General features: G+C 42.1%; 1 protein-coding gene across 1 annotated transcript; it reads right to left on the bottom strand.

The window, feature by feature from the left end:
- Positions 1 to 1,535: 1,535 nt before the first annotated feature.
- Positions 1,536 to 15,521, bottom strand: LOC140136875 (uncharacterized). The gene is made up of 2 exons (XM_072158479.1): positions 15,430 to 15,521; positions 1,536 to 4,530 (listed from the first exon to the last, which is right to left on the bottom strand). The coding sequence occupies exon 2, from the start codon at positions 4,470 to 4,472 to the stop codon at positions 3,861 to 3,863; it is 612 nt and encodes a 203-aa protein (XP_072014580.1). The 5' UTR covers positions 4,473 to 4,530; positions 15,430 to 15,521; the 3' UTR covers positions 1,536 to 3,860.
- Between the last annotated feature and the right edge of the window lie 11,947 nt (positions 15,522 to 27,468).

Raw genomic sequence — 27,468 nt, 5'->3', positions numbered from 1 at the left:
TATTCAAACTGATTTAGACAATTTTGACGATTGGGCTCTGTACAACAACATGAAGTTAAACCCGTCCAAATGCATGTACATGGACGTTTCCTTCATGAAAGATCCCGAGGTATTACCCCCTCTGCGGTTATGTAATCAAAATCTTAAAAGTGCCGATGTGATCAAAATTTTGGGCATTAAGATCGCCAAAGACCTCAGTTGGGACATTCATATTGGAGCGTTCTAGGGCGTGCTAGTGGCGGCTGTTTATGCTGACCAGGCTCAAAAGATTTGGTCTGAGTGTTGAGGATTTGGTTACCATCTACGTTGGTTTTGTGCGCCCCTTCTTGAATACGCGGTGCCCGTTTGGCATCCGGGGCTTACTGAGAAACAACACCTGGCTTTGGAGCGTATTCAGAAGAGGCGTGCAGAATCATCTTGGGTGGTAACTATATTTCTTACCAAGACGCCTCGTCACATGTAAAATGTCTGATCTCAGAAGCAGGACGTGACAAGATCTGCTTAGATTTTGCTACCAAAATATATGACTCTCAACAATTTCGCAGCTGGCTACCTAAGTTGAGATCCGAAGTAGTCAAGGTTCCTCTCCGCAATAGCAACATGATGGCGCTGCCGAAAGTGCGACGCAGAGATACGCCAACAGTGCTATCCCGTACATGGTCAAAAAGTGGAATGAACAGTTGAAATAGTTTTGGCCATTTTGCATTCTCTGTGCTGCGTTGTTTTTGCAGTTCTCTCTGCTGTTTGTACTGAGGTTGGTTTTAGTTTCGGCTTCAGTTTGATTTGTCATTGTTGCTCATTTTGTAGTCTCATTTAATTGTTGTATATATTTTTTCTTGCCATTGTTGTGATATTTTTGTGTTAATATTTTGATGTGTAAATGATGTTGTAATTCAGCTATTTGCTGCGAGTACATTGTTTTAATAAACCATTTATAATAATATAAAAAATTCAAATGGAGTTACCTAAATGTGTGACTGCATTTGAAAACAACACCCCCTATGTGGAACATTAAGGTCATTTCTTCCATAGGGGGTGTATAAATTCAACGGGAATGCCCCATTTACACAACCCCATTGTTAATCAGTGCTTTGACATTGAAGGGGCTACCCCAGGGACCGCCTTTTGAGGTGGCGAGAGCAATCGCTCTTACTGCTCTCCTTAAATCTGATATAGGAGAGTGATTTTAGCTCTCCTACTACTATTTCCATGGTTGACTATTCTCTCCTTACAATATACATTCTATTGTAAAAGCACTATACAGCTCTCCTTGAAGGATTCAGAAGAGAAATGCTCTCCTGCAATTCCAATTCCAGAAGACAGTCCCTGCTACCCTGCCTAAAAGAAAGCTTAAAAATACTAATTTAAAATAAATACAATACGGACATGAAACTGACATCAGACTTTCATTACCCTGCTGCTAAGCACTTGATGTTCCACTACATGTATCTATAGTCTATATACTTACCTCGAGTCAGTAAAGTAAAATCAAATATTGAGATTTATCAAAAAAATTTTTGCAGGGGTTATATGCTAGTTGGATTCCTTGCGTCATTTTCTTTCTGAAAATGTATACTCCTCAATATTACATCTGTACAATGTACAACAAAAACTAAATCTAAAACAAATCTAAATTACTGACTCGAGAAAGGTATAGAGACTATATCATCCTTCTTTTGCTGCGGCCGTCTTTTCCTCTGCGTACCCGAGTGAACTCGCTCATGGTCTCGCATATTACACTTCTTGGCAAACGCTTTCCCACAAATACCACACTTATGTGGTTTCTCCCCAGTATGTAAATAAATATGATCTCTTAGCGCAGGCGAGCTAGATAGGATCTTGCCGCAGTACTCACACTTCCATCGATCATCCGGTCGAAAAGTACCGTTATGTTTCGATAGATGTACTGTGAAATTGTTTTTATCTTTGTACTCCTTACCGCATATATCGCACACAAACAGCTTCCGTGTTCCGTCGTCGTGCACGCGAAATTGGTGACTTTTGAGGTATGACGTGTTCTTGAACCGAAGTCCGCATTTTTCACATTGGTGGTCTTGTACCGGTTTTGGTTTAGGTCCCACCATGTGATGCTTCATGTACACTCATCCGGTGAAGCACAATTTCCTTACCGCATATCTCGCATGCTGCCGTTCCCGTTACTCTGTGGACTGATATTCTATGTTTTGCGGCTACTTTTGGATCCGAAAATACTTCTTTGCATTTTAGACACTTATATTGGCGCGGTCCTTCTTTTTTCTGTTTCGGGAGGTGCGATTCCAAGTGCTTTTGAAGTTGCGCATTTGCCAGAAATAGCTTACCGCAAACTGGACACGGGTGACACAATTCGGGATGAAATTTTAGGCGATGTAATCTATAGTATGGGAATCGGTGAACGATTCCCCATAAGCCGAAAGCAAGCGGTAGCGAGCAGATTCAACTTATGAATCTTCTTGTGTCTCTCAAATTTAGTCAAATGCAGAAACACCTTGTCGCATTGGTCACACTTGTGCACCATTTCTGGATGCACTTTTATCTTATGCTGCTTCACTTCTTCAAAATTCGACATGATTTGATTGCATTTCTCACAGCTATATTTTGGCATATCTTTGGCAATATCCGGATGGTGCTTCTTCATATGCTGTTTAAGATTTCCGTTGTTGTAGCACCTGTAATTGCACGCGCTGCATTTAAGAGCCTCATCGCTGTGATCACTTTCGTAATGTTTGAACAGTTCGGTCCTGTTTGGCACATAATTTCCACAAAACGAACACATGACCCCAGTTGGCGTTTCCTCACCCTGCTTATGAGCATTTGCCTGATGTAACAAGTGTAATTTGATATGCTTGAAAACTTTGTGACATATCTCGCACTTATACTCGACTCTCTCTGCTTGAGGCTTTATGCACGTACGTTTAGGATTAGAACTTAACGTAGCATCTTTGTTACCCGTTACCTGTAACTTCACACTCATCATCTCACACGTCGGCATCAAATCTTCCTTATTGCTCACATCTAACGCCAAATCACCCATCGTGCTTAGTTCAAGTACAGTCGCAATATTGGCATCGAGTGGGTTTATTTCAAGATTGGATTGCTTCTTATCAACCTGTTTGTTATCCTCGCCTTTTTCGCTTGATTTGGTGTTAGTTCTATGCAAGTAATACAACTGACCAGATGTGGGAGACTTAAAGGTATAGGGTGGCTCACTTTTCAAATGTTCTAACAGTTTGTCTGTACCCTAAATTTCTTCTTGCAAACATAACATGCTACATCTCCTTCTGAATTCGTCTTACTTGTTTCTGGGTTTCTGTGCATGAAATAACTCTTCCCACTGGAGGGGGAATGTATGGTGTACGTCCTATGAGTTTGTATGTGCTCAAGCAGTTTAGTTCCGTCAAAATGATCCTGACAAATGAAACATTTAGGGTGAGTCAGAAGATGCTCTTTATAGTATTCCTCACCTGGTATTTTTCTCTTGCATATTCTACATTCATTTACTACAAGTGCGATTCTGGTTCCGTCAGATCGAGACTCGGATACTTCCAACTTCGACAAACTATAAAACTTCACAGGGCTTTCGACGGAACCACCTGATGTCTCTTTCTTTAAAGTGCATGCAGGTGAAACTTCCTCATGTTTATCCACTTTACCCAAGTCTTTCACCACAAATTGCTTCTTTACCACAGCGTAAGCAGCAAGATCAGAATTGACACTATCGCTAAAATCGAGTCGGTGCATCACTTTGATATGCTGGACCAGACTCTCGGCGAAGAAGTACTCCTTACGACAGATAAAGCATTTGGTTGATTGCGCATTGTGATTGGCTTTCATGTGCTCTCGCAGATCCTCGACCAGTAATTCTATACATAATATGTACATTTTACTATTGTCTGTTCTTCTGTCAAGATCTCAGCATAGGTGTGATCCATCAACACTGTACGCTGCATACTTTGCACATCTACATCATTATTTGGATCAACCGGCTGCTCCTCTTTTTGCTTATGCGCCTTTCCTTTACTCAACACTGTACGTTGCATACCAAGCACATCTGCATAATTACTTGGATCAACCGGCTGCTCCTGCTTTTGCTTATGTGCCTTTCCTTTACTCAACACTGTACGTTGCATACCAAGCACATCTGCATAATTACTTGGATCAACCGGCTGCTCCTGCTTTTGCTTACGCGCCTTTCCTTTACTCAACACTGTACGTTGCATACCAAGCACAGCGGCATTGTTACTTGGATTAACCACCCTCTTTCGCTCATACGTCTTTCCTTTACCCTCTAATAGCGTTCGTAGGATGATGCTGTCATGTAAGCGAGTGTGCACAGACTTGTGATAAGTATACCTTTGTCTTTGGGGATGAGTCTTACTCTTGAGTCTTCTCCGACTTCTTCTGAAGTCATCAAAGTTTGCTGAAAAAATACCAGAATGGCTACAAAATGGTTTTAACTGGCTGGAAGACTTCATCTCGTGTGGTTGGCGCTTTCTTACTCTGAAATTGATGAATTGCTATCCTTATTGCAACCTGTTCAAAAAAGATACAAACAATAAAATTCATGAATGAATAATTGCAAGTGAAATGTACTTTTGCTGTTCTTGAACGTTATAAACATGTGTCTTTGCTGTAATTTAAAGCCATAATGTGTGATTTGCTTCACAGCGACGCCCTCAATTTTACTAGAATTTCTACTTTTTGCATAATTATAATGCCCAGTGGTGTACTAAAATACCACGTAAAAGACTAAGCCTGAAGTGCTTTAATAACAGTAAAAGTTAACTTTTTATATTAAAACCGGGTTGACCCGGTTTTATTCAGCATTCATCTATCGACTGCTTGCTAACATCTCCCGTGGATGTCAGCTTACATGTATGTGTACACACGTCGAGCGCGATGCTCCGTGTAGTATTACATGTTACGATCGCCGAGCGTAGTACACGCATTGTAGGCGCTGGAATGAAATCACAATTTTCTTCGTTATACCTCGTTTGTTTGGCTCAAAATTAAAAGGGGATAATGTGATCAGTGAAAACAAACATATTAAATAGGAATCTATTCTTTATGCAAAATTGCAAATCACACATTATTGCTTTAAAAGACTCGCCTTTTTGCGTGATTTGGCAGTGTCCCACCTCCCTAGTCTATTGATTTTATGCTAATACTGTTACGTAATCAAGTAGGCCTACATGGTATAGATGAGGTGACCTCAATGTTTATCAACAAAGGCAAGGGACTGGTATCATCTTTATGCTTGAATGAACCCCATGCAACGACTACACTGTTTAATAGTCTTATTGTGATGTGGCGGGAGTTTTAAAAACACGAGACCTGAACAAAATATGATGCTCGCGCAAAACTGCCAGGCAAAAAACAATGGAAATTGTGATGATGCGTGCGGATACTGTCAGGCATTGACGTCAGAAGTCACATCATCTATAATTTGTACATAAATGTGGTACATTCTACATGTGATCATCAAGAAATTCCATCTAAATATTCAATATAAGGGGTCAAAGGTCACCTTCCATTTTATACTGCCTGACCCTCGTACACCACAGAATGGCTAAAATAGCCTGATACAGTGCTATTGGTTAAGCTGAAAGCTGTGTATTTTAAACAGACAAATTGAGACATTTTAAATGAATCTGTAAGGCAAAAAAAAAAAACAAGTTTGTTTCCTGTAGCGCGCATTAGAATTTTGACAGCTTAACACTGTGTATACTTTCAGTCATCTGGGATTTTATCAATTAGTTTTAATAATTAAATCTGGTCAATCAGAAAAACTCACTTTTGGTTAGATGGAAGGCGTTTACGGCCAAAACCTTTGGCCTTCAGCTGGGTGGATGATTTGGGTCATGCACCCAGCTGAAGGCCAAATGTTTGGCCGAAACGTCTTCCATCTAACCAAAAGTGAGTTTTTTTGGTTGACCAGATATAATTATTACGGTAACTAATTTTGATGGCTTATTTTGCGCATTACTTTTTTTTTTTTACTTACAAAGAAAAAAACTCAAAACCGGAAAAAATTGCAAAAAATAATATACTGCTGGAGTAAACATTTACACATCACACAACAAATTAGAGTAGTGAAAAACTACTGATGAAGAAAATATCACACATTTTTTTAAATACCATTTTTAATCTACAGGTTGAAAGGGGATCATAAAGTATTTTTATATATTTCTAAAATATTGTTATTATGTCTTTTAATCCTAAAAATCTTGTACATTTATATCTGTGTTTTATTGCTGTAAAGCGCTTTGTGATCGCTTGATGTATTACGCTACATAAAAATAAAGTATTATTATTATTATTATTAAATAAAATCTAAAAAAAGCCCTGAAAAATAGGGTGGTCAAAACACAAGACTGTGAGCGACCAGTAAGCTTAAAACAGTAAGCTTAAGCCTGCAAGGCTGCATATTAGCTTTTATTCTGGTTCACATACACGAGTGTAAAAACAATCAGCAATGGCCACAACACATCGTGCGCCAAAGCAATGGCCTCTAACAAAGAACGAAACAATAAACTCATTTGAAAGCTGGAAACATAACCTCCAGTATACACTGTCATTAGACCCAAGCTTTTCTCCCTACTTGGTTGAAGGAGCGGTATGGGGCAAAAAGTCAAAAACTTCCCCTCTTCGAGGTCTCACTAACGACGGTGAGGACATACAGGAAGCCCAAAGGAAAACAGCAGTCCAGAAAAATGCTGCATTGAGCTTATGCTTGGACAAATAGCCAACTATTGTCCAATTATCTCACGAAATACAATACTCAAAAACTGCACCAGCCTGAAAACGATATGGCAAGCCATCCGTCTCCATTTTGGCTTCCAAACAACAGGTGGCCACTTCCTAGAGTTCAACAATATTACCCTTGGCCCTGATGAACGGCCAGAGGACTTGTACCAGCGTCTAGTAGCATTCACGAAGACAACCTCATGCGTGAAGGAGGCGGCATCAGTCACCATGACCAAGTCATCGATGAAGATGAGGAGATTACGCCTACACTCGAAAACTTTGTAGTGTTAACGTGGTTGCGCTCTTATAAACCCTGATCTGCCCCGATTAGTAAAGCAGCTGCATGCGGTACAGAGCTAAGATCCGCACCTTGGCTTCTATCAAAGCCGAAATTTCTCAAGCTCTGGATTCGCTCCTGGATGAGCTGAGCTCAAAGCGATGCTGCTCGCAGCATGCGCACTAATAGTCAGCGTAGACCGATGCCTCAATTGACAGCTAAGAAATCATTTGGTAAATCCTGCCCTCTGTGTGAGCAAGCTGGTCGGCATGACCATGCGCATTTCTTAAGCGAGTGCTCGTACCTCCCTGAAAAGGACAGAAAATACCTGGCCCAGGCTCGTCAGCTTAACATCCTTGATGATTGTGACAGCGACTCAGATTTAGCATGCGCCTTTGTTGACCAATCTGACCTTAGTGCGCAGCCCAATGTTCAGACAGCGCTGCGAATTCATGTTGATCAGTCTCCTTATGTAGATGCATTCCACAAGCACCATGCGGTCCACATCACCATTGACAGTGGATCCACTGGTAATCTCATTCGCGAAAACACTGTCCAACGATTAGGATGCCCCATTCATCAGAGTTCGCAGTCTGCCCGTCAAGCTGATGGGTCATCCCCTCTTAAGGTAGTTGGGGAAACAACCCCACCTTTACTCGTGACAGACACTCCTTTGTCTTTAAAGGTCTAGTTGTTAGAGACCTTGACGAAGAAATCCTTGCAGGTATTCCCTTCATGAAATGCAATGATGTTGCAATTCGCCCTGCTAAGAACCAAATCATCTTGACAGATGGTACAATTATCACTTATGGCGCCAACAAGAGCCCCAAATCCCAGCACACTGTTCGTCGTGCCCATATACTTCGTGGACCTTCTCAAAACACTACCATATGGCCAGGCTCATACGTTGAGGTAAATCTCCCTGCAGACATCGTTGAATCAGATGCTACTTTTGCCATTGAGCCCGTGTTGATACTCCCCTTTCGGTAGGTTCCTACCGCCCAAACAAGCCTGGCCCAAGCCTGATGTAATCACAAGTATTGCAGGCAGGGTTGTTTGGGCGGTAGGAACCTACCGGCGTGGGTCATCAGAAAGCATGAACATCTTGGCCAGATACACACTGTTTTTTTCACCATCACTAACTTCTAAGCCATCACACACTGCTGCAGCAGCATCAGTCAGTGTCCCAAAGCCCAGTTCACCGGTTAACTACTCAGCTGCTGTTGCCCTTGACCCAGATGGTATACTTGGCACTTGTGAGCAATCCAACTTCCGCAGTCTTCTCGATGAGTACGATGAGGTTTTTGACCCTAGTTTCCCAGGTTACAATGGTGCTGTCGGCCCTTTCAAATCTGTGGTTAATATGGGACCGGTCCAACCCCCCAACGCAAAGGTCGTCTCCCATTGTATGCACAGGATAAACTCCAAGAGTTGCAATCAAAGTTTGATCAGCTTGAAAAAGCAGGCGTCTTTGCTAGACCTGAAGATGTCGGTGTGTGTGTCGAATACCTTAACCCGTCCTTTCTTGTCAAGAAGCCTAAGGGAGGCTTTCGTCTGGTTACTGCATTTGCTGATGTCGGTAGATATAGCAAGCCACAACCCTCTCTAATGCCCAATGTGGACTCAACATTGCGTTCAATTGCCAAATGGAAGTATTTGATTGCCACTGACTTGACTAGTGCTTTCTACCAAATCCCTTTATCCCATGAGTCCATGAAATACTGTGGTGTTGCAACTCCCTTTCGTGGGGTGCGTGTGTATACACGGTATGCCATGGGTATGCCAGGTTCTGAAACAGCCCTTGAGGAACTGATGTGTCGTGTCCTTGGTGACCTCTTAGAGAAAGGTGTCGTAGCAAAACTCACTGATGACTTGTACTGTGGTGGTAATACTGTGGATGAACTTGTTGAGAATTGGCGTCAAGTTTTGCAAGCTTTGTCTAAGTCTGGGTTACGTCTTTCTGCTTCCAAAACAGTCATTTGCCCCCAAAAGACAGTAATTCTGGGTTGGATTTGGTCAAATGGAACCCTTTGTGCTAGCCCCCATAGCATCGCCACACTTTCCAGCTGCTCGCCTCCAAGCAAAGTTGGTGGCATGCGGTCCTTCATCGGTGCATACAAGGTTCTGGCCCGTGTCATTCAGAATTGTGCCAGTCTGGTAGCCCCATTAGATGATGCTATTGCAGGGCACCAATCAACTGAAGAGCTTACATGGTCTGATAGTCTGCATACTGCTTTTCACAAGGCTCAAGCAGCACTGTCTTCCGCTAGGGCAGTCACACTTCCCCATCCCAATGATCAGCTTTGGATCATTACTGATGGATCCGTGAAGAAACATAGCATTGGGTCGACATTGTATATTTCCGCAATGACAAACTCTTCCTCGCCGGGTTCTTCAGTGCTAAATTGCGTGATCGACAGCCAACATGGTTACCCCAAGTAAATTGAGGCGCTGTCTATTTCTGCCTCCACCAAGCACTTCAGTCCCTATGTTATTCAGTCCAAACACAAGACATGTATCCTCACTGACAGCAAACCTTGTGTTCAGGCATATGAAAAGCTCTGCCGGGTGAGTTTTCAGCCAGTCCTCGCATGTCCACATTCCTCTCCACTGTCAGTCGTTTCCAAGCATCTGTTCATCATCTTGCAGGATCAGCTAACACCCCCTCAGACTTTGCTAGTCGTAATGCCCCTGACTGCACTGAGCCCACTTGTCAAATATGCTCCTTTATCAAACATGAAGAGGAAGCAACTGTCCTTCGTGTTTCCGCACATGACATTCTGTCCGGGAAAGCTAAGCTCCCCTTTGCCAGCAAAGCAGCCTGGCATGCTATTCAGCAGGAATGCCCGGATCTCGGCATTTAACACATGCTCATCTAGTTCAGGGCACTCGCCCTTCAAAGAAAGCTACTTCTGTCAAAGATGTGAAGCGCTATTTGCAGGTTGCATCTATCGCTAGAGATGGCCTACTTGTTGTTCGTCGTGATCAACCATTGTCCCCAACTCGCGATTGTATTGTTGTTCCCAGACAGGTCTTAAATGGTCTTCTCACTGCCCTGCACATCCAACTTGACCATCCCTCCAAACATCAGCTCAGTTTGGTGACCCAGCGTTACTTTTATGCTCTTGATATGGACAAGGCTATTGATCAAGTGACATCAACTTGTCACCAGTGTGCTTCTCTGTCCAATGCCCCTAAGACATTGATCGAGCAGTCCTCAAGTGACCCTCCCGATGCAGTTGGCATTTCTTTTGCAGCTGATATCCTGAAGCGTAGCCGCCAGCTAGTCCTTGTGCTGCGCGAAACCTCAACGCCCCTACACAGCTTCTTGCATTGTCGAGAATGAACAACATGGCACGCTATGCGTGATGCCCTGATTCAATTGTGCATTGAACTTCGTCCACTTGATGGCCCCCCTGCAGTCATTCGTACTGACCCAGCACCAGGGTTTGTTCGACTCGCCAATGACAAACTTCTCACACGTTACCATCTATCGGTTGAGATCGGTCGTATTAAAAATAATAACAAGAATCCTGTTGCTGAGAAAGCCATTCGTGAGCTTGAAGATGAGTTGCTCAGACAAGATTCTACAGGTGGTCAGGCTACAGCATTATCACTTGCCATTGCTACTGCAGCCCTTAATACTCGCATCAGATCCCGAGGTCTTTCAGCCCGTGAGATGTGGTTTCAGCGAGACCAGTTTACCAATGAGCAGGTTCCTTTCACTGATTGTCAAATGATTCAGGCCCAGCATGCCTTGCGAAAAGCCAACCACCCACACAGTGCTCATTCAAAGGCCCCATTAGCCTCTGCCTCCCCAGCAGCAGAGTTGGAGGTTGGTGATCTTGTCTACCTCTACTCAGATCGCAAGAAATCTCATGCTAGAGATCGCTACTTAGTCACTACTATCGAAGGCCCATGGTGCAACATCCGCAAATTTGTGGGTTCTCAGCTTCGAATACTTCTTATCGTATCAAGAAATCTGAGTGCTTTAAGGTCCAGTATTATCCTGACCTGGATTCTCGTCCCTTTCCCAAGTCGTCTCCACCCACCGAGGATTCCGAGTTTGTTGAAGTGGTCCCTGAATGTACTCCTCCAGAGCCTCCTTTCATACCTGGCAAGTTGTCCACACCTGCTACTTGTGACCCCCTGCCCAGGAATGCTAATCACTCGCACCCCAGTTCTGAGTCAGATCCTCGCGATCCCTTGCGCGATAGCGGTCATAGCTCCAGCAATACCTCCGGTTTGGTTGCACAGTCTAATCCATGTACCGGTAACAGCAGTGAGGTTAGTGAAAGTTTCCCCAAGCTAGTATGGTTGGCCCTGAGATCATGCCACCATTGCTCACACAAAGGCGTTCAGCGCCCTCACAAACTTCCTGAGCACCTGAAAGACTATGTGTTAAACTAAATGGACAGGTCACTGTGTACTATGACATTAATCCATCATCGGTGTCCTCCTATATGGTCACTTCATTGAACTTTGAACTGATTTACGTATGTCATTTGGAATTCTAAAAGAAAACTCTGGAACTGACGTTTACTTCTTTGAACTTTGAACCATTTTACATTCATGTTGAATGTCAGTTTGTCATTGCAGACAAAAAGACTCTTAAACTGTTGATGTTATTGACTGTTGGCACATTGCCTATTTTGAGTGTTCTAACCAGCAGTGTCTTCATTTACATAAGCTGTTAGATTGGTTTCTGCAAGTCAGGTGTTAGTAGTAGTTGTTTAGTAGTGTTATCCTCACTTCCTTGTGAGGAAAGTGATCTTTTTTTTTTTTAAAAAAAACAAAAAGAGAGAAAGAGGTAGTTACGCCAGTTGATTCATTGTTGTGTGCCCTTAAGGTGCACTGAGCCTGGATGGGCTCTCCCTCTCTGTCTCTGCACTCGTGGAAGCTACATGTGCCTGGTTGTGATTATCACATTAGATTAATCCCTAATCCTTTTATTGGCGCTACCCTCACCACCCTGTCCCCACACCCTAACCCTACCATGGAGTACCCCACCACCCTTAAATCACCCTACACCCTGAACCCACTAGCCTTACTAAACCTACTATCCCCACCACCCTACCCCACCACCCTACCCCTATCTACCACCCAGGCTACCCTCATCCACCTCTACTACCCTACCCCATCCTACCATGCCACTGCCTGGCCCTACTACCCAGGCCACACCCTACCCCAGCACTCCACCATCCTACCCCACCCTGCCTACCCCACCCCCCTATCCACTATTCGACCACCCTATCCCTAGGGCAGCGTTGGAAATAGCTGGTGTCGCGTAGCAAAATGCTACACAATTTTATCAATTTGCTACACAATGTTGGAGTTGAGTAGCATTTTTATGCCATAGACTTACACACTGAAGTATGTGAATGTACCAAGAGAAAAGTAATGAAAGCAAATTTTGCTACACATAAAAAAATGCTTGATTCCAACACTGCCCCAGGGCCCTATCCACTACCCCCTACCACCATGATACCCTTCTTATACCCCACCACACCCTGATCCCACTACCCTACCCTACCATCCCACTACCCTACCCACCTACTACCCTACCACCCTTACCCCACCACATTCTACCCCACCTCTTACTAACGAGCCTTAACAACATTGTCAAGAAATCAGGGGCTGTGCAGTAATTATGAGCCCTGGGGAGGGTAAAATAGGGGGCCAGCCGAAAGGGGGGGGGGGAAGATTTTTTAGCCAGCTGGGGGCGGGCTAGCGCTTTTTGGCACACATTCATGGGACGCCTTTTAAATAAAACGCTCTAAAAAGGCCAGTACGGAAACGGTATGCAAATTTTCCAGCACGCTCGCCGTAACCTATAGACTAAGGCTGGCATTTTCGGGCGGGCTTGCGGGTACCCGCCCGAGATTACATTACCCGGGCAGGAAATACCCTGCCTGGGTGCCCGAAATAAAATTTAAAAAAATTTTTTTTTTGGTTATTTTTTCTTTTCGGTTTTGTAGTGTCACAAAGAAAAAGACAAAAATGATAGGAAAATAAAAAAAAAAAAAAAAAAAAAAAAATGTTTTGTGTTTTTAATATGAAAATTGATACTTTATGTCATACTCTATTAATGATATCAAAATGCATTCAAATTCAAATTCAATGTATTCAAAAGTATCAATTTTTATATTAAAAACACAAAACATTTTTTTTAGGTCAACCATGAATGATCCTAGCATTTAGGTCTAGGTCCAGGGACACTACAAAACCGAAAAAACTTTTTTAAAAAATTTGATTTTTTTTTTCAATTTCGGGTATCCGGCTACCCGCCTGAAAAATGCGCTGGGTACCTGTGCACAAAATTACCCGAAAATGCCAGGCCTAATAGAGACTAAGTTAAAAAAAGGTTTGCAAATTGGGATCCCAAAGGTTTTTTAGCAGGCCGAGAGTGGGGGGGCCAAGCAAATTTTGGCAGGTCGGGAGCCGTGGCAAGCAATTTTGGCGGGCCGTTCGAAATTTAACCCCACTCGGGGTGGGGGGGGGCTCATAATTATTGCACAGCCCTTTATAAATATGGTGGTATGGATTACCCTGACATTGGCTTTTTTAAAACTTGCTCAGTATTCCTAGTCCCTCTATGTGGGATATTAAGGCACACACTCCTTCAAGGGAATGCTTTTCCTATCAAGACCAGTGCTGTCCAGACACGAGCCAATCCTGTCTAAAAGTGGGTTTTTCTTAGTCTAAAGATTGGTTGCGCATCAGGGCTGTCAACTTTTTTGAATTGCTTGGCGTGAGACAGGCGCAGGGACAGGCGAACCGGGATTTGCCGACCCCAATGTTCATTTTGACCCATGATTATTTAAGCCACGTCGCTCGAGAATGTGGGTGGGTGGGGGGTGGCGGTGGGGGTTAGGAACAACAAATTATTCATGACCATGCGTGAGATTTTACTCATTTTTCAGCTTTTTGCGTGAGATTTATTACCTCAAGACATGAGATTATACTACCGTACCTTGGCATGAGACCGTGAGAAAATGACCCAATGTGTGAGAGTTGACAGCCCTGTTGCGCATTCATGACATGCTAATTTCTATTGTGTTAATTTCTGTTGTGACAAACACGCATGTATTCAATTCTCTCTCACTTCACTGGACATGGTGTATAGAAATGATAGCCATAAACTAGCCATCGAGGACGCGTCACTTAAGTCATCATGGCATGGGGCTAGGGGCTACAAGAAAAACACTACAAGGTAGAAAGTGCCGCCGAAACTGTCCGTATGTATACCCGGGTATGTATATTCACATTCTCATGATTCTACGATACTACCAACGTTAGTCATTACGCGAATTACGCTGCATCAATTGGCCCTAAAAAAAAAATCAAAATATCAGGTACAGGACCAGCTCCGACCGGGAGTTCCAACAGGTGCTGTGTATGTGTTTGTATGTGTTTAATGTGCATTCACATACACTTAGCCGTCGGTTCGAAGAAATCGTTGCTCCAAAAATGATTGCAAATTACACATTTGTAATCATTTTTCACCACAAAATATGATATGAAAACACAGGTGAGCAATGTATGAATATATGGAGGTGAAACAGGTTATTAATTATTTTGCGACATTTATAATGAAAATAATTAACACTCAGCCACCCCATGGCACCTTCTACAACTTGAGAACAAGTCCTCAAACGTTCGAAATTTGTAGTTTATAATACCATGAATACTACAACTGGTACAGGACAGACAGTCCAGACACGCCTAGACGTTCGCTTTTCGTATCTCTTTCCTTGTTGGAAAGGTATAACGTTGAGGAGATAGGAACATGTACCGTCATCCGGGACCTACTCTGCCATGTTTGGCTGAGTAACGGTACATGAACACGGTCTTTTGTGCCTATGTAAATTAGTCATTGTGTAAAGCTGTGTTTATACCCATGGGTTGCTCATCATCAGACTGAATCCTTGACCGACAGAGGGTGTCAATATAGGCCTACGTGTCGCTTTTGAAACACAGCGCTTCATGCGCATGCTCAGCAGGCAAACACGACGGCGATTTAGTACACTGATCATGCGTGCGATTCAGATTTCTGCAAAAGCGATTGAGTATAAATCGTCTTTAGAAATGACTGGCGATTGTGTGTTCTCAAGTGGGTTTTATCATGTTAATTAGTGACCTGACACACATTTGTATTGGTTTGATCAAGCATTGATTTTTTGTACTGGATCGTTCAAGCATCTCCAACAAATTTTTCAATGTAAGTGCCTCTGGCCCTAGTGGAAGTAAAAACGGATACTATGGCCAGAGTTCTAGGGCTAGACACGCCAGACACAATGATTGTTTGTCACACCGCCATAGCACACTCTAGCTATAGCTCTTTATAAATGATCGATGGCATGGTTCTTTAGCGTATTGTATATTCGACTGTAAAATTGTTTTTTTACCTTGTGGTATGGTTTCATACATAAACGGACGGACACGTAAAGAAAAACAGCACCCGTTCGTTGTGCTTGCTGCACTGTCGTTTCTGTTCTTGACCTTTCTATAATTTTGGGGTCAATTAATCAAGGGCGCACAACACCATATCTCCCGGCGGCAATATATTTGATGAACTGTAATAATTTCAAACTCGATGGAAGGTTTGCAGAGCTTTGTTGCGCTGGGGGTTGAACTAAACAAAATAGCACTTTTGCCCAGGAAGTCTGATTTTGAATCCATGTAATTTAAATACAAATTTCAATGCAGATCGACCGGGTCTTATGATAAGTGTTACCCCCGGGCAGTATGCTTCGACTATATTTATAAATACGTATTTATATATACGCACGTGACCACCTCCGCTCTGCATGCCATCAGCAGACAGCTTATCACTGCTTATAGACAGTATGTCTCGAAGTGACCTTCTACATAGTGGGTGGTCTTCCTATACATTTATTTGCAGCAATGTGCAGCAAAAATGTCTTTGTTAAATTTACGGTTATATATTGCAAACACTTTTTTAGTAAATTTTTTTTTTCAGTCGGCAAATACTTTCAAAATGTTGTTCTTGATAACATTTTTATTACAAATTCAGAATCCCCCCATGTGTAATAATTCTGCTATTAAATTAATACTTAAATTAGATGATATGAAATACGGTATTTATAAATATACTTTAATATAGGCCTACTGCCCGGGGGTGACACTTATCACAAGACACGGGTCAATATTTATATGGGTCCTTTTCATATCTCGAAATGCCAACCGAGTGGTGCATGGTGTCAAATGAAAGAGAAAAAAATTAGCCAAATGCTATTTGGTTAAGATATAAAGTAAAAAAATAAGATCAGGCATGAGACTGCGCTTTCCTGAAAAAAACTGAAAATGCGTGTGAAATTGGCAAAAAGTCCTACCGTAAAATGGGGTAACTTCGATCAGCGGGGTAACTTTGGTCGGTCAAATATATTTATTAAATGGTCATATTTTCGTACAGCAAAATTATTTTTAGTCATATTAGGTGTCAATTTGTTAAGAAATATATTTGGAAGAAATTAAATAGTTGCTCATGTCCAATTTCATCAAGTTACGAAAAATTGGGATGTAAAAAAATGTAAAAATAAGCATTTTTACATTTTTTTCAGAAAAAATAAAAATCGATATTTGTGAGCAAGGATGTGTGCTTGATTAACTTTACAAGGGGTCAAATGTCATAAAAAACAACAACTTGCCCAAATACAGCGATAATCAATTTTTTTGATTTATTTTTTCCTTCTTGGAATGTAATACTCTGACCATTTGAAGTTTCCCCAAATGCGTGGTAACTTTGATCAGGCTATTTTTAACCCCTAGGGCACCCGTACAAAATAATTAAAAATCTTTTTCAACTTCAAGGTGTTGAAGGGAACCCTAATGTCATAAAAAAGTGATAATTAGACATATAATTGTTTTTGTTTGGAAGCAGTGGTTTAAAAACTCTGAAAAGTGCCCAAAGTTACCCATTTTACCGTACCAAAAACATTGCGAAAATTTTTATTAAAGAAACCTGAATTCAGTTTTAAAACTGCGGAAATTCTCATGTAGCTTCATGTCTGGTGGCAGCCGCGCCAGGGTTCTCGCTTCTGGGGGGCACATCCCCCCTCAGACACCCCCTGCGTGCGTAACGTTATGTTTACATGTAAAGCAATACCGGGTAATTTATAAAGGTCAAAACTTGTCCACGAATGGCTTCAATTGGGCCGTCATTTCACAAATTTTCGACCTTTTCAAACTTAAAATTTTACACAATAATAGTGCAAAAATAGTCCACCAAATGGCTTCAATGATTAGGTTTTTGTAGGCATGGGCAGTGATGGGCATACACTCATTACGTGCAATAACTTTTTCTCTTCTTTGCGATAAAAGTCAATACTTTTCCACAAATGGCTTCAATAATTGGGCTGTCTTTTCGCAAATTAATTTTAGGCTTTTTCAAACTAAAATTTTACACAATAATAGTGACAAAATGGTCAACCAAATGGCTTCAATTGGGTCTTCATTTTCCAAAAGTTTCTAACGTCGGAGGGGGGGCACATCCCCCTCAGACACCCTCCCCCCTGCGTTGCACAAGCTTACTTACATTTTTTCCCGAAAATTGGTCCCCTCTCTGACTGCTCTGGATCCGGTACTGCCTGGCGGGCACTCGAATATGAAAGTGACGCACAGTGTCCGATATCTTCATGGTAGAAATCGCCATGGTAGGTTGAATCCACAGCCACGCATGGCCGTTTTATTTCGACCTTTAATATGAGACGTAGTAGCCAAGTGACCTGACTAAGGCTACTGACAATAGCCGGGGTAATTGATTTCTCGCTGTGTGAGTAAGCCCGGGGAGTAAGCTTGTATACGACATTGCGGTCAATGGTCATACTGCCTCCACTGGAGTAGTGAGTGCAGCTATAGCCTGCGCGCTGTAGTCCATACTGGACCAACGTAATATAAAATTAGAATTTTGGTCAGATTATGAGTTCAAGACGCACGGCCTTTTCTCAAGTGTATGAGACCAGATCTGGTTTCTTGAGACGAAATCATTTATCATTTTCCACCCCGGTATCCGAATATTTTCGTCTGATATCAAAATCGTGCATAGCAATTCACGTGTATCGATCCCGGGTATTTATTTTAGTATCTCTGCTGCACCAAATAATTATTAGCCAGGCGATGTCGGTGTGTGACGTACCTGTGGCCACCATACCAGCGTACGATTAACTACCCAGCAAACACAAAACGTTTTCGACATTATTCGCAAAAGGTTATAAAAAGGTTGTCAGAAAACGTTTAAATGTTGGATTATATACAGGTTATGGGTATAAAACGTTTTCATAACATTAAAAAACATTTTCTGATAATCTACTGCCCAGCACACACAAAATGCTTTAAAGCCACGTTTAAATGTCGGGTTATATAGAGGGTATAAAAACGTTTTAATAACATTCCAAAAACATTTTTTTAAACTTGATACAAAACGAATGTTTTGTACAGAATGTTATTTTTGGGTTGAAAAAATATTTTGCGAAAAATGTTTGCCCAAAATATTTGCAATAACGTTTTCATGACCTTTATATAACCCGACATTTAAATATTCTTGAAACGTTTTGTAAAAAACATTTTAAAAACGTTTTTGTGTTTGCTGGGTTCGCATTTGCTGTCTATCAGTGTAGAAATTTTCAGAAAAAGGGGTCATTCGGTGTTTTCAATTGATCACCCCTTTCCCCTATCAATGTTGACTCCTTGAATTTCGTTTCTGATGTTGTTCAAGTACCCACAACATTGACTGGGGAAAAGGGGAGGGATGGCGATAGGTATTCGTTTAAGTTCTACATTACAAATGACTTCAATGGTGACTGTGAGTGAGGTCATTTGAAGATTCAAAAGCACCTGAGTGATCCAACACATTTTGTCCTGGATTGTAGTCATACTACCTGCACTTGAGAAACTCTTGGGGCAATATTTACATTGGTAAGGCTTCTCATGATTCATATACAGTCGTCTTACTGTCTTACCATACGACCGCCAGAACGTCCTGTCACATTATTTATATTAGTAAGGTTTCGTTTTGGCGTGACTCTACGTTCATGCACAGTCTTATCACCCGTGAAATACTCTTCTTGCAAAACTTACATTGAAAAGGTTACTCTTTGGTGTGAGTCATTTCAGTCTTGTGATTTAACTGTGAGAAACTCTTGAAGCAAAATTTATATTACATTGGTATAAGGTTTCTTTTTGGCATACATAGTCCATGGTATAGTGTTATTATGTGACAGTGAGAAACTCTTGTTGCTTTAAAACTTGCATAGGAAATGTTTCTGTTTAGCCTTGCAGCATGGATCCGTGAAACTTTTGTTGCAATATTTACATTGGTAAGACTTTTTTGTATGGTGTGACACCTTTGACGCACAGTTTTACTACGTTTCCAGGAGAAACTCCTGTTGCAAAACTTACACTGGAAAGGTTTATCTTTGGCATTTCATGTAAAGTCTTGTTACCTGGCTGTAAGAAACTGGGTGTGAGAAAATCTTGTTACAAAACTTGCACTGGAAAGGTTTCTCTTTGGTGTGAATCATTTCATGTGGAGTATTCTGACTTGCCTGTGAGAAACACTGGGTGCAAAATTTAAATTTACATTGGTAAGGTTTCTCTTTGGTGTGAGTTCTTTCATGTGCAGTCTTGTGACTTGCTTGTGAGAAATTCTTGTTAAAATGTTTATATTGGTAACATGCGGGTAATTTTTTTTGGAGCGGGTGGGGCTTTGGTGACGCCAGCCCCCGGGGTTTATGTAAGGGGCGGCCAAAAAAGAAGGGGCTGTGTTAGAAGAAGGGGCGACAAGAAGAATTACTAAAGAAAAAGGGCGGGGCAGAAGGGGTGGCAAGAATGAATAAACAGGCTGAGAAAAAGGAGCTGGAGATCCTGGGAGTCACAGTCGAGAGCAAGCTGACCCGAACAAAGCACATTTCTAACGTCTCATCTAGAGCAGGACAGAAGCTGGGCGCTCTTAGGATAGTTGCAAAATTAATAAACTTGATGTCAGAGGTAGAGCAACCGTTTACAAGGCTCAAGATCGCAGTGTGGTGGAATACGCCTCACTGTCTTGGATGAGTGCCAGCTCCACCACTGAAAAATTCCTATCTCTTAGCATTGTAGCACACATACTGATCACTTGGTGGTCTTGGTATGGCGGCGCCCATGGGTCACGTGGGCGTTAAATTTAGTGCCTTATTTAAAACCCTATGGTAACTGTTATAATTATGTCAAGATAGTGTTTTATTCGATAACTGTATTTTTTCCATCCCTAATTATATAAACGTTTTTATGTCCATTTATTGAATACTTTACTACATGCGATATAATTTCGAATCAACTGAATGCGTTCATCATGCATGATCTACATCCACATCTTCATCCCCATCATCATCATTATCTCATCATTTTCATCTTCATCGTTAAAAGCCATATTATAACTTTTTTTTTTCATACAAAATAGATCAGTATTTCTTTGCCATAAAATGTTAGCTTTTACTCTCAGATATATCCCCTTTTAATTTTGAGCCGAACAACTAAGGCAAAGCAAAGAGAATTGGAACTAGAAACCACAGTTGTGTTTGACCAAACACGAATATCTATGCCCGTGGCCCACACTCTCTCTAACACCCCACCAGACCATCACTCTCTTATACTCCACCAGACACTCACTCGCTCTAAAAACACCACCAGACTGGACCACACTCTCTCTAATACCCCACCAGACCCTCACTCTCTCTTATACTCCACCAGACACTCACTCGCTCTAAAACACCATCAGCCTGACCCATACTCTCTCTAATGCCCCACCAGACCCCCACTCTCTCTTATACTCCACCAGACACTCACACGCTCTAAAACACCAACAGGCTGACCCATACTCTCTCTAATACCCCACTAAGCCTTCACTCTCTCTTATACTCCACTATACACTCACTCTCTCTAAAACACCACCAGACTGACCCATACTCTCTCCAATACCCTACCAAGCCTTCACTCTCTCTTATACCCCACCCAGCCATCACTCTCTCTTATACTCCACCAGACACTCACTCGCTCTAAAACACCAACAGGCTGACCCATACTCTCTCTAATACCCCACCAAGCCTTCACTCTCTCTTATACTCCACCAGACACTCACTCGCTCTAAAACACCAACAGGCTGACCCATACTCTCTCTAATACCCCACCAAGCCTTCACTCTCTCTTATACTCCACCAGACACTCACTCGCTCTAAAACACCACCAGGCTGACCCCAACTCTCTCTAATACCCCACCCAGCCATCACTCTCTCTTATACTCCACCAGACACTCACCAGCTCTAAAACACCCCCAGATTGGCGCACACTCTCTCTAATACCTCACCAGACCCTCACTCTCTCTTATAATCCACCAGACACTCACTCGCTCTAAAACACCACCAGGCTGGCCCAAACTCTCTCTAATACCCCAAGCCATCACTCTCTCTTATACTCCATCAGACCCTCACTCTCTCTGAAACACCACCAGACTGGCACACACTCTTTCTAATACCCCACCAGACCCTCATTCTCTCTTATACGCCACCAGACACTCACTCGCTCTAAAACACCACCAGGCTGACCCAAACTCTCTCTAATACCCCACCCAGCCATCATCTCTCTCTTATACTCCACCAGACACTCACTCGCTCTAAAACACCAACAGGCTGACCCATACTCTCTCTAATACCCCACCAAGCCTTCACTCTCTCTTATACTCCACCAGACACTCACTCGCTCTAAAACACCACCAGGCTGACCCCAACTCTCTCTAATACCCCACCCAGCCATCACTCTCTCTTATACTCCACCAGACACTCACTAGCTCTAAAACACCCCCAGATTGGCGCACACTCTCTCTAATACCTCACCAGACCCTCACTCTCTCTTATAATCCACCAGACACTCACTCGCTCTAAAACACCACCAGGCTGGCCCAAACTCTCTCTAATACCCCAAGCCATCACTCTCTCTTATACTCCATCAGACCCTCACTCTCTCTGAAACACCACCAGACTGGAGAATACCCCTTTAATCCCAAAACATTGTGTCCCTTTAAGCGGTTAACCTCTTAACCCCATTGTACGTCTTGACGTATATTTGAAGCCTTCATCATTGCAAATACAGGTAGCTACCAAAATGCTACCTATTGCGATACACTGTGTTAACCGGTCGTACCTATTTTGCTTTTTAAAGCATATGAACTTTGACCTCTGGGATTGCGGCTAGCATAGCATACTTCTAGGGTCATAGGCCATCATTGTACCAAGTATGAACCCTGAGGGCGCTATAGTAGTTGAGCTAGAGCTGTTTGAAATTTTACACATATTGCCCCCTGTAGCCCATGACCTTTGACCTTTGGGGTCGGGGGGTACCCTAGGATGTATCTAGGGGTCATGGGCCATCATTGTACCAAGTATGGGCCCAGGGGCTACTTTAGTTCCTGAGCTAGAGGGGTGCAAAGGACTGATCTTGAGAAGAAGGAGAAGGAGAAGGAGGAGAAGGAGAAGCCGAAGACTAAACACAACAAATACAATATCTATGCCCCGTTACACGGGCATAGATAATTTACTACCAGCGCCGATGTCGCCAATACGTATCACTCCTTCGGTCGTGTTACGGTACGGCCCTTTGTTGTGTAGCTTTGTAGATCACCGTCCCGCACGCCATGTACGTACTGTGTTATGAACATCGCGTATGCGGTCGACTAATATTTTCATCGTAATAATAAAACGACGGTTCCTGCGTTTCATTCAAACTCTCAGATTTTGACAAAACTACAGCACCTTGATTTTTGCAGGGTATGTTGGTTTAATAAAGTACAATATAATCGTGTAAAAAACAGAATTTTGAGAAATATTGAGGGCGTCCTCCTCAGCAAATGTTATAATATGTCTTTAACTTCTTTTCATTTTCTCAACTTCAGCCTCATCATCTTCTCCTTCTCTTCATTAACTTTCATTGGAAAAACGCGCTAAATCGCCCAAAATCATGAAAATCGACAATTGCTGGAAATTACAGTACATTACAGTAAATTTTGCTAAATTGTGACCGATCACTACGATTCGTGTCAAATTTTGATAAATCACAGCAGATTGAGGGGTGAGGTATATTTTACAAAATTGTTTCAAATTTTGAACAATCGGCTAAAATCGCCAAAAAATCTGCTTAGAAAGCTTAAAATCTACAAAATGGAGATAACTGAGCAGAGATTCTGCAAAAATAATGTGCGATTTACTGCGTTTTCCATGTGACTTGGGGTCTTACGTAAGATCTTGTACAAAATTATGTTACTGAAACAAAAAGTGTTTTGATAGCGAATTTACAATCTTTATTTACAATCTTTTAACGAATCCAAAATCTGACTTAGCCCTACTATAGGGCCTTTTATTATCCGAGAACCGCTAAAAGCCACTAACCGCTCCACCTTTTTTTTTGGGGGGGGGGAATTTGCAATCACTAGGTTTAGCAGTTCTCTGGATATAGCCTAGACTACCCCGTAGTCCACTTGCCCATTGTGCATACTCTGGATATTGTATTTAAGCTTAAAACTCTGATTTAATTAATGTGTGCACAATTGATAGATTTTCACATCTGATCTTTTCAGTCACCCTACTCCCTGTGTTTGTTAGCTTCCAAATTATTTTTAACCTGGAATTTCGCGATTAATAAACTGGCAGATTCTAAAATCAGAATTGTTCAGTACTGAAGTGCCAATACAATTATGACATTATGATATGTTGCATTCAATAATATAAGCCACTTTACTTTTACTGTCACTAATATAATTATATTAACTTTTTCATAACAATTTTATACTAGTATTTTGATGTATTAAATATCAGTATAATTTCGAGTTCAACTGAATGCTTTCATCATGATTAACATGCTTTTATTTATCAAAAATAGACTATGGCATAGTCTAGATATAGCCAGGTTTTATGATGGGATCACCACAGTCAAAAGGCCCTATACTAGTAGGGCTAATCTGACTTGGCATATATGAAACTGATATATGATTTACGTATATAAAATACATGTACACAAACTTAATGTATATGGCGTACCGTGGCCGCCCCAACCCCGGGGGGCTGAAGAAGAAACAATTTTGCCGCCCCTTCCTTAACAGCCCGAAAAGGTTGACCCAATTTTTTTCACGGTCGTTTGAACCCGGGGGGGCACTCCAACTTTGGAGGTGACGCGTACTATAGGGCTGTTAAGACCCCCTTTTTCAGCATCGCTGTCACCCAAAGACCCCATATTTTTTACGAACCCATGCTCGCTCCGCGCTCTATCACCCGAAGACCCCCTATTTTTCCATTTGATCTGTCACCCAAAGACCTTTACAAGTTCAATTTGAACAGCAACTTTCATTTATCACTGATTTTGTTACTTATTTTGACAAAATAAAGAAATTTGAAGCCATTTAGAACTAGAAATTCGATTTTCGAGGTTTTTGTGGCGCTGTTTTGGTTCTCACCCACAGATTCCATTTAAAAAAAGGTCATGTTCTCACCCGATGACCCCATATTGTTTACATTTTGCTCTCACCGAATGCCAAAAATCATGCTCTCACCCAATGACCCCATATTTTTTACATGTTGCTCTCACCGAATGCCCCTTAGTGCGAAAGCGCCAGCCCTACACATATATCCATTTCAAATTGAAGTGCCCCCCGGGCGTTTGAAAAAGTGAAGAGCAAAAAAAAAAAAAAAGGGTTTTAGGCGCTAGCGTCCCAAAATCAACCTTTTTTCACAATTTTTTATGATTTGTCAATTTTTGGCGCCCTTTTTTCTTTGCTAATTCGTTTTACCGCCCCTTCGTTTTTGCCGCCCCTGTTTTTGCCGCCCCTTCTTCTTCCGCCGCCCCTTCGTTTTTGCCGCCCCCTACTTTGACCCGGGGGCTGGCGCCCGCAAAGCCCCCCCAAAAAAAATACGCGCATGCTATTTTGGATAATATTGCACTCTGCAAATGAACCCAGGGCACGCGTATAATTATTATTATCATAATGTATGAATATCAATAGGCTTTTCTAGAATCAGAATTTTGAGAGGCTACAGTATGTGGATCTTCAGGCCGTCTGATGATCTGGTGGCAAAAGGTCATAAGGTTGTGTTGCCAGAGGTCGTTGATCTCGAGTCAAACTTCTTAGGAATGATCTTGATGACAGAATTGTAGGCTGCGCCAAGTTGTGGCGCAGACCGTCTCCCCTGTTTAGTGAAGGTTGTTCTTTCTTTACGTAGATTGTTTCTTTGACACCCCTTTCTTACCATCTGCGTTCTCTGTCCAAAATCACAAAATCTTTGTTGTCAAAGGCTTGATTTGTGCTACAAGCTGTATCAAAATGATTGATACCTTTTGGATGAGTCCAACACATCAGAATTCAACATAAGATTAATTTCTGGACATTTCTTATTCTGCCTTTCAATCAAAATTGATGGGTACCAATCATTTTGATACACCTTGTATCCAAATGCGTGTACACGGCTTTGGAAGAGCTTTGTTGAGATACCCGCTGAATTGAGATCCTCTTGTCTCATGGTGTCATTCAACGAGATGGTATCCGCTCTATAAAACAGTGTGCGAATAACTCCTAGGTTGTGTACTAAGGGGTGGTGCGAGTACGTCGAACAGTTAGTACTGACCTGTATGTGTGGCCTTCCGGTACACTGATGTTTCAATTTTGGCGCCGTTTTTTCGAACTTGAACCGAACAGTCCAGCAAGGCAAGTTTTCCTTCTTTTATAGGTTCTTGGGTGAACTTGATCTGCTCATTCACTCGATTGATATGTTCAAAGAAGGAGGTCAGCTGATCTTTCCTTAGCTTCACCCAGGTATCGTCGACGTAACGAAACCAGTGCGTTGGGAGCGTACCAGTAAACGAATCTAGAGCTGTGCGTTCACACTTTTCCATGAACAAATTAACCACGATCGGTAACACAAGTGATCTCATCGAACAACCATGACGTTGTCTATTATTGCCATTATAGATGAAATATGTGATGTTCAAACACAGTTCTAAGAGTCCGCACACTTGCGATGCACTAAGTTCTGTTCCCGGGTTCCGTTCTATCCTTCCAGATGCTATCATACGCTAAGCAATCGCGTACGACGTCTAACGCTTCCTTAGGTGGTACACATGTAAACTGTGCCGACACATCATACAAAGTTATATCAAGGGGGTGACACTAACTTCACGGTTGTTCTATTATCAACGCAAACCTATGACAAATCCCGCTGGTTTGCTATTTAGAAAATGAGGCCAGTTATCGATCGGTTATGAATAATTAATTTCGATCCCTTTTAGGGTTGGCAAATAACGACGCCGTTAGTTTTGCGAACTCTGCCTGTTCAATGCGAGTACCAAGCTTGAAAGTGCGCCAGCTAGCAGAGCAGGGAGCAATCCGGTGATGGCGCACTAGTATTTCCCATCAGGCACCAGTGATTTGTTTTTTACAGAAAGTCTACTAATTTGATAATGGAATAACCTTTCGCAATAGTAATGTCGAAATTAGGAATTGGTGTCAATAATACGACGGTAGTGTATCACTTGAATTTGATACGATATTCAGCCAGCGATTTAGCGATAAAAAACCTTTGACCACTGACCTGACCTGAAGCACGTGAGGCGCCATATTCGTTTGTTTTTATTTCCTCGTGTGATAATAAATATCATTCAAACTATAGTTGTCGGCCGTGAACGTAGTTTATAACTGGCCTAAGAAGTTTGGTTTTAAAAATAAGTAAATAATCATCACTCACCGTTCTATTTGATCTTGTGGATTTCCCAACACGTAATAAATTGAAACGCCACTACCGGATAGCTCTCAGGTAGTAAAGCGGGCGCACTTTCAACCTTCGAAGCTTGCTATTCACTACCGGTAGTAATATTAATTAAGTGATGTCACTGATGTGCAGCGTTTCTGGAATAGCACTTGCATCGTGCATGTATATGTAGCTTGCTGTGTGCATGCATATTACAGGAGCTTAGGTCCATCGAAAAAACAATAATGAATAATTTAGGAGATTATTAGGGGCTGTGAATAATTATGAGTCCTGGGGAGGGTAAAATTGGGGTGAGGGGTGCGATTTTGGCCTTAAAACGCTTTAAAAGGCTTAGGATAACCAGGGGGGCGCACAGTGTCTTCGACCCTATATCTTCATGGCAGGAATCGCCATGGTAGGTTAAATCCACAGCCACGATTAGCCATTTGGTTCAAACCTTTAAAGCTCTTTTAAACTAATAATTAGTCGAGGGACATAACTAAGGCTACTCACAATAGCCGGGTAATCGATCTTGGTTGTGCGTGATTAAGCTTGTATACCCCATTGAGGTCAATGGTCATCTGCACGCTGTAGTCCATAACAGGACCAACGCAATATAAAATGGTCAAATTTTGAGTTCAAAGCGCACGGTCAATTTTCAAAGCG

This window comes from Amphiura filiformis, chromosome 17 (assembly GCF_039555335.1).
Source record: "Amphiura filiformis chromosome 17, Afil_fr2py, whole genome shotgun sequence".
NCBI classification, from domain to species: domain Eukaryota; kingdom Metazoa; phylum Echinodermata; class Ophiuroidea; order Amphilepidida; family Amphiuridae; genus Amphiura; species Amphiura filiformis.
The sequence above is the reverse complement of the archived record's forward strand: the minus strand, read 5'-3'. Positions and strand labels throughout refer to the sequence as shown.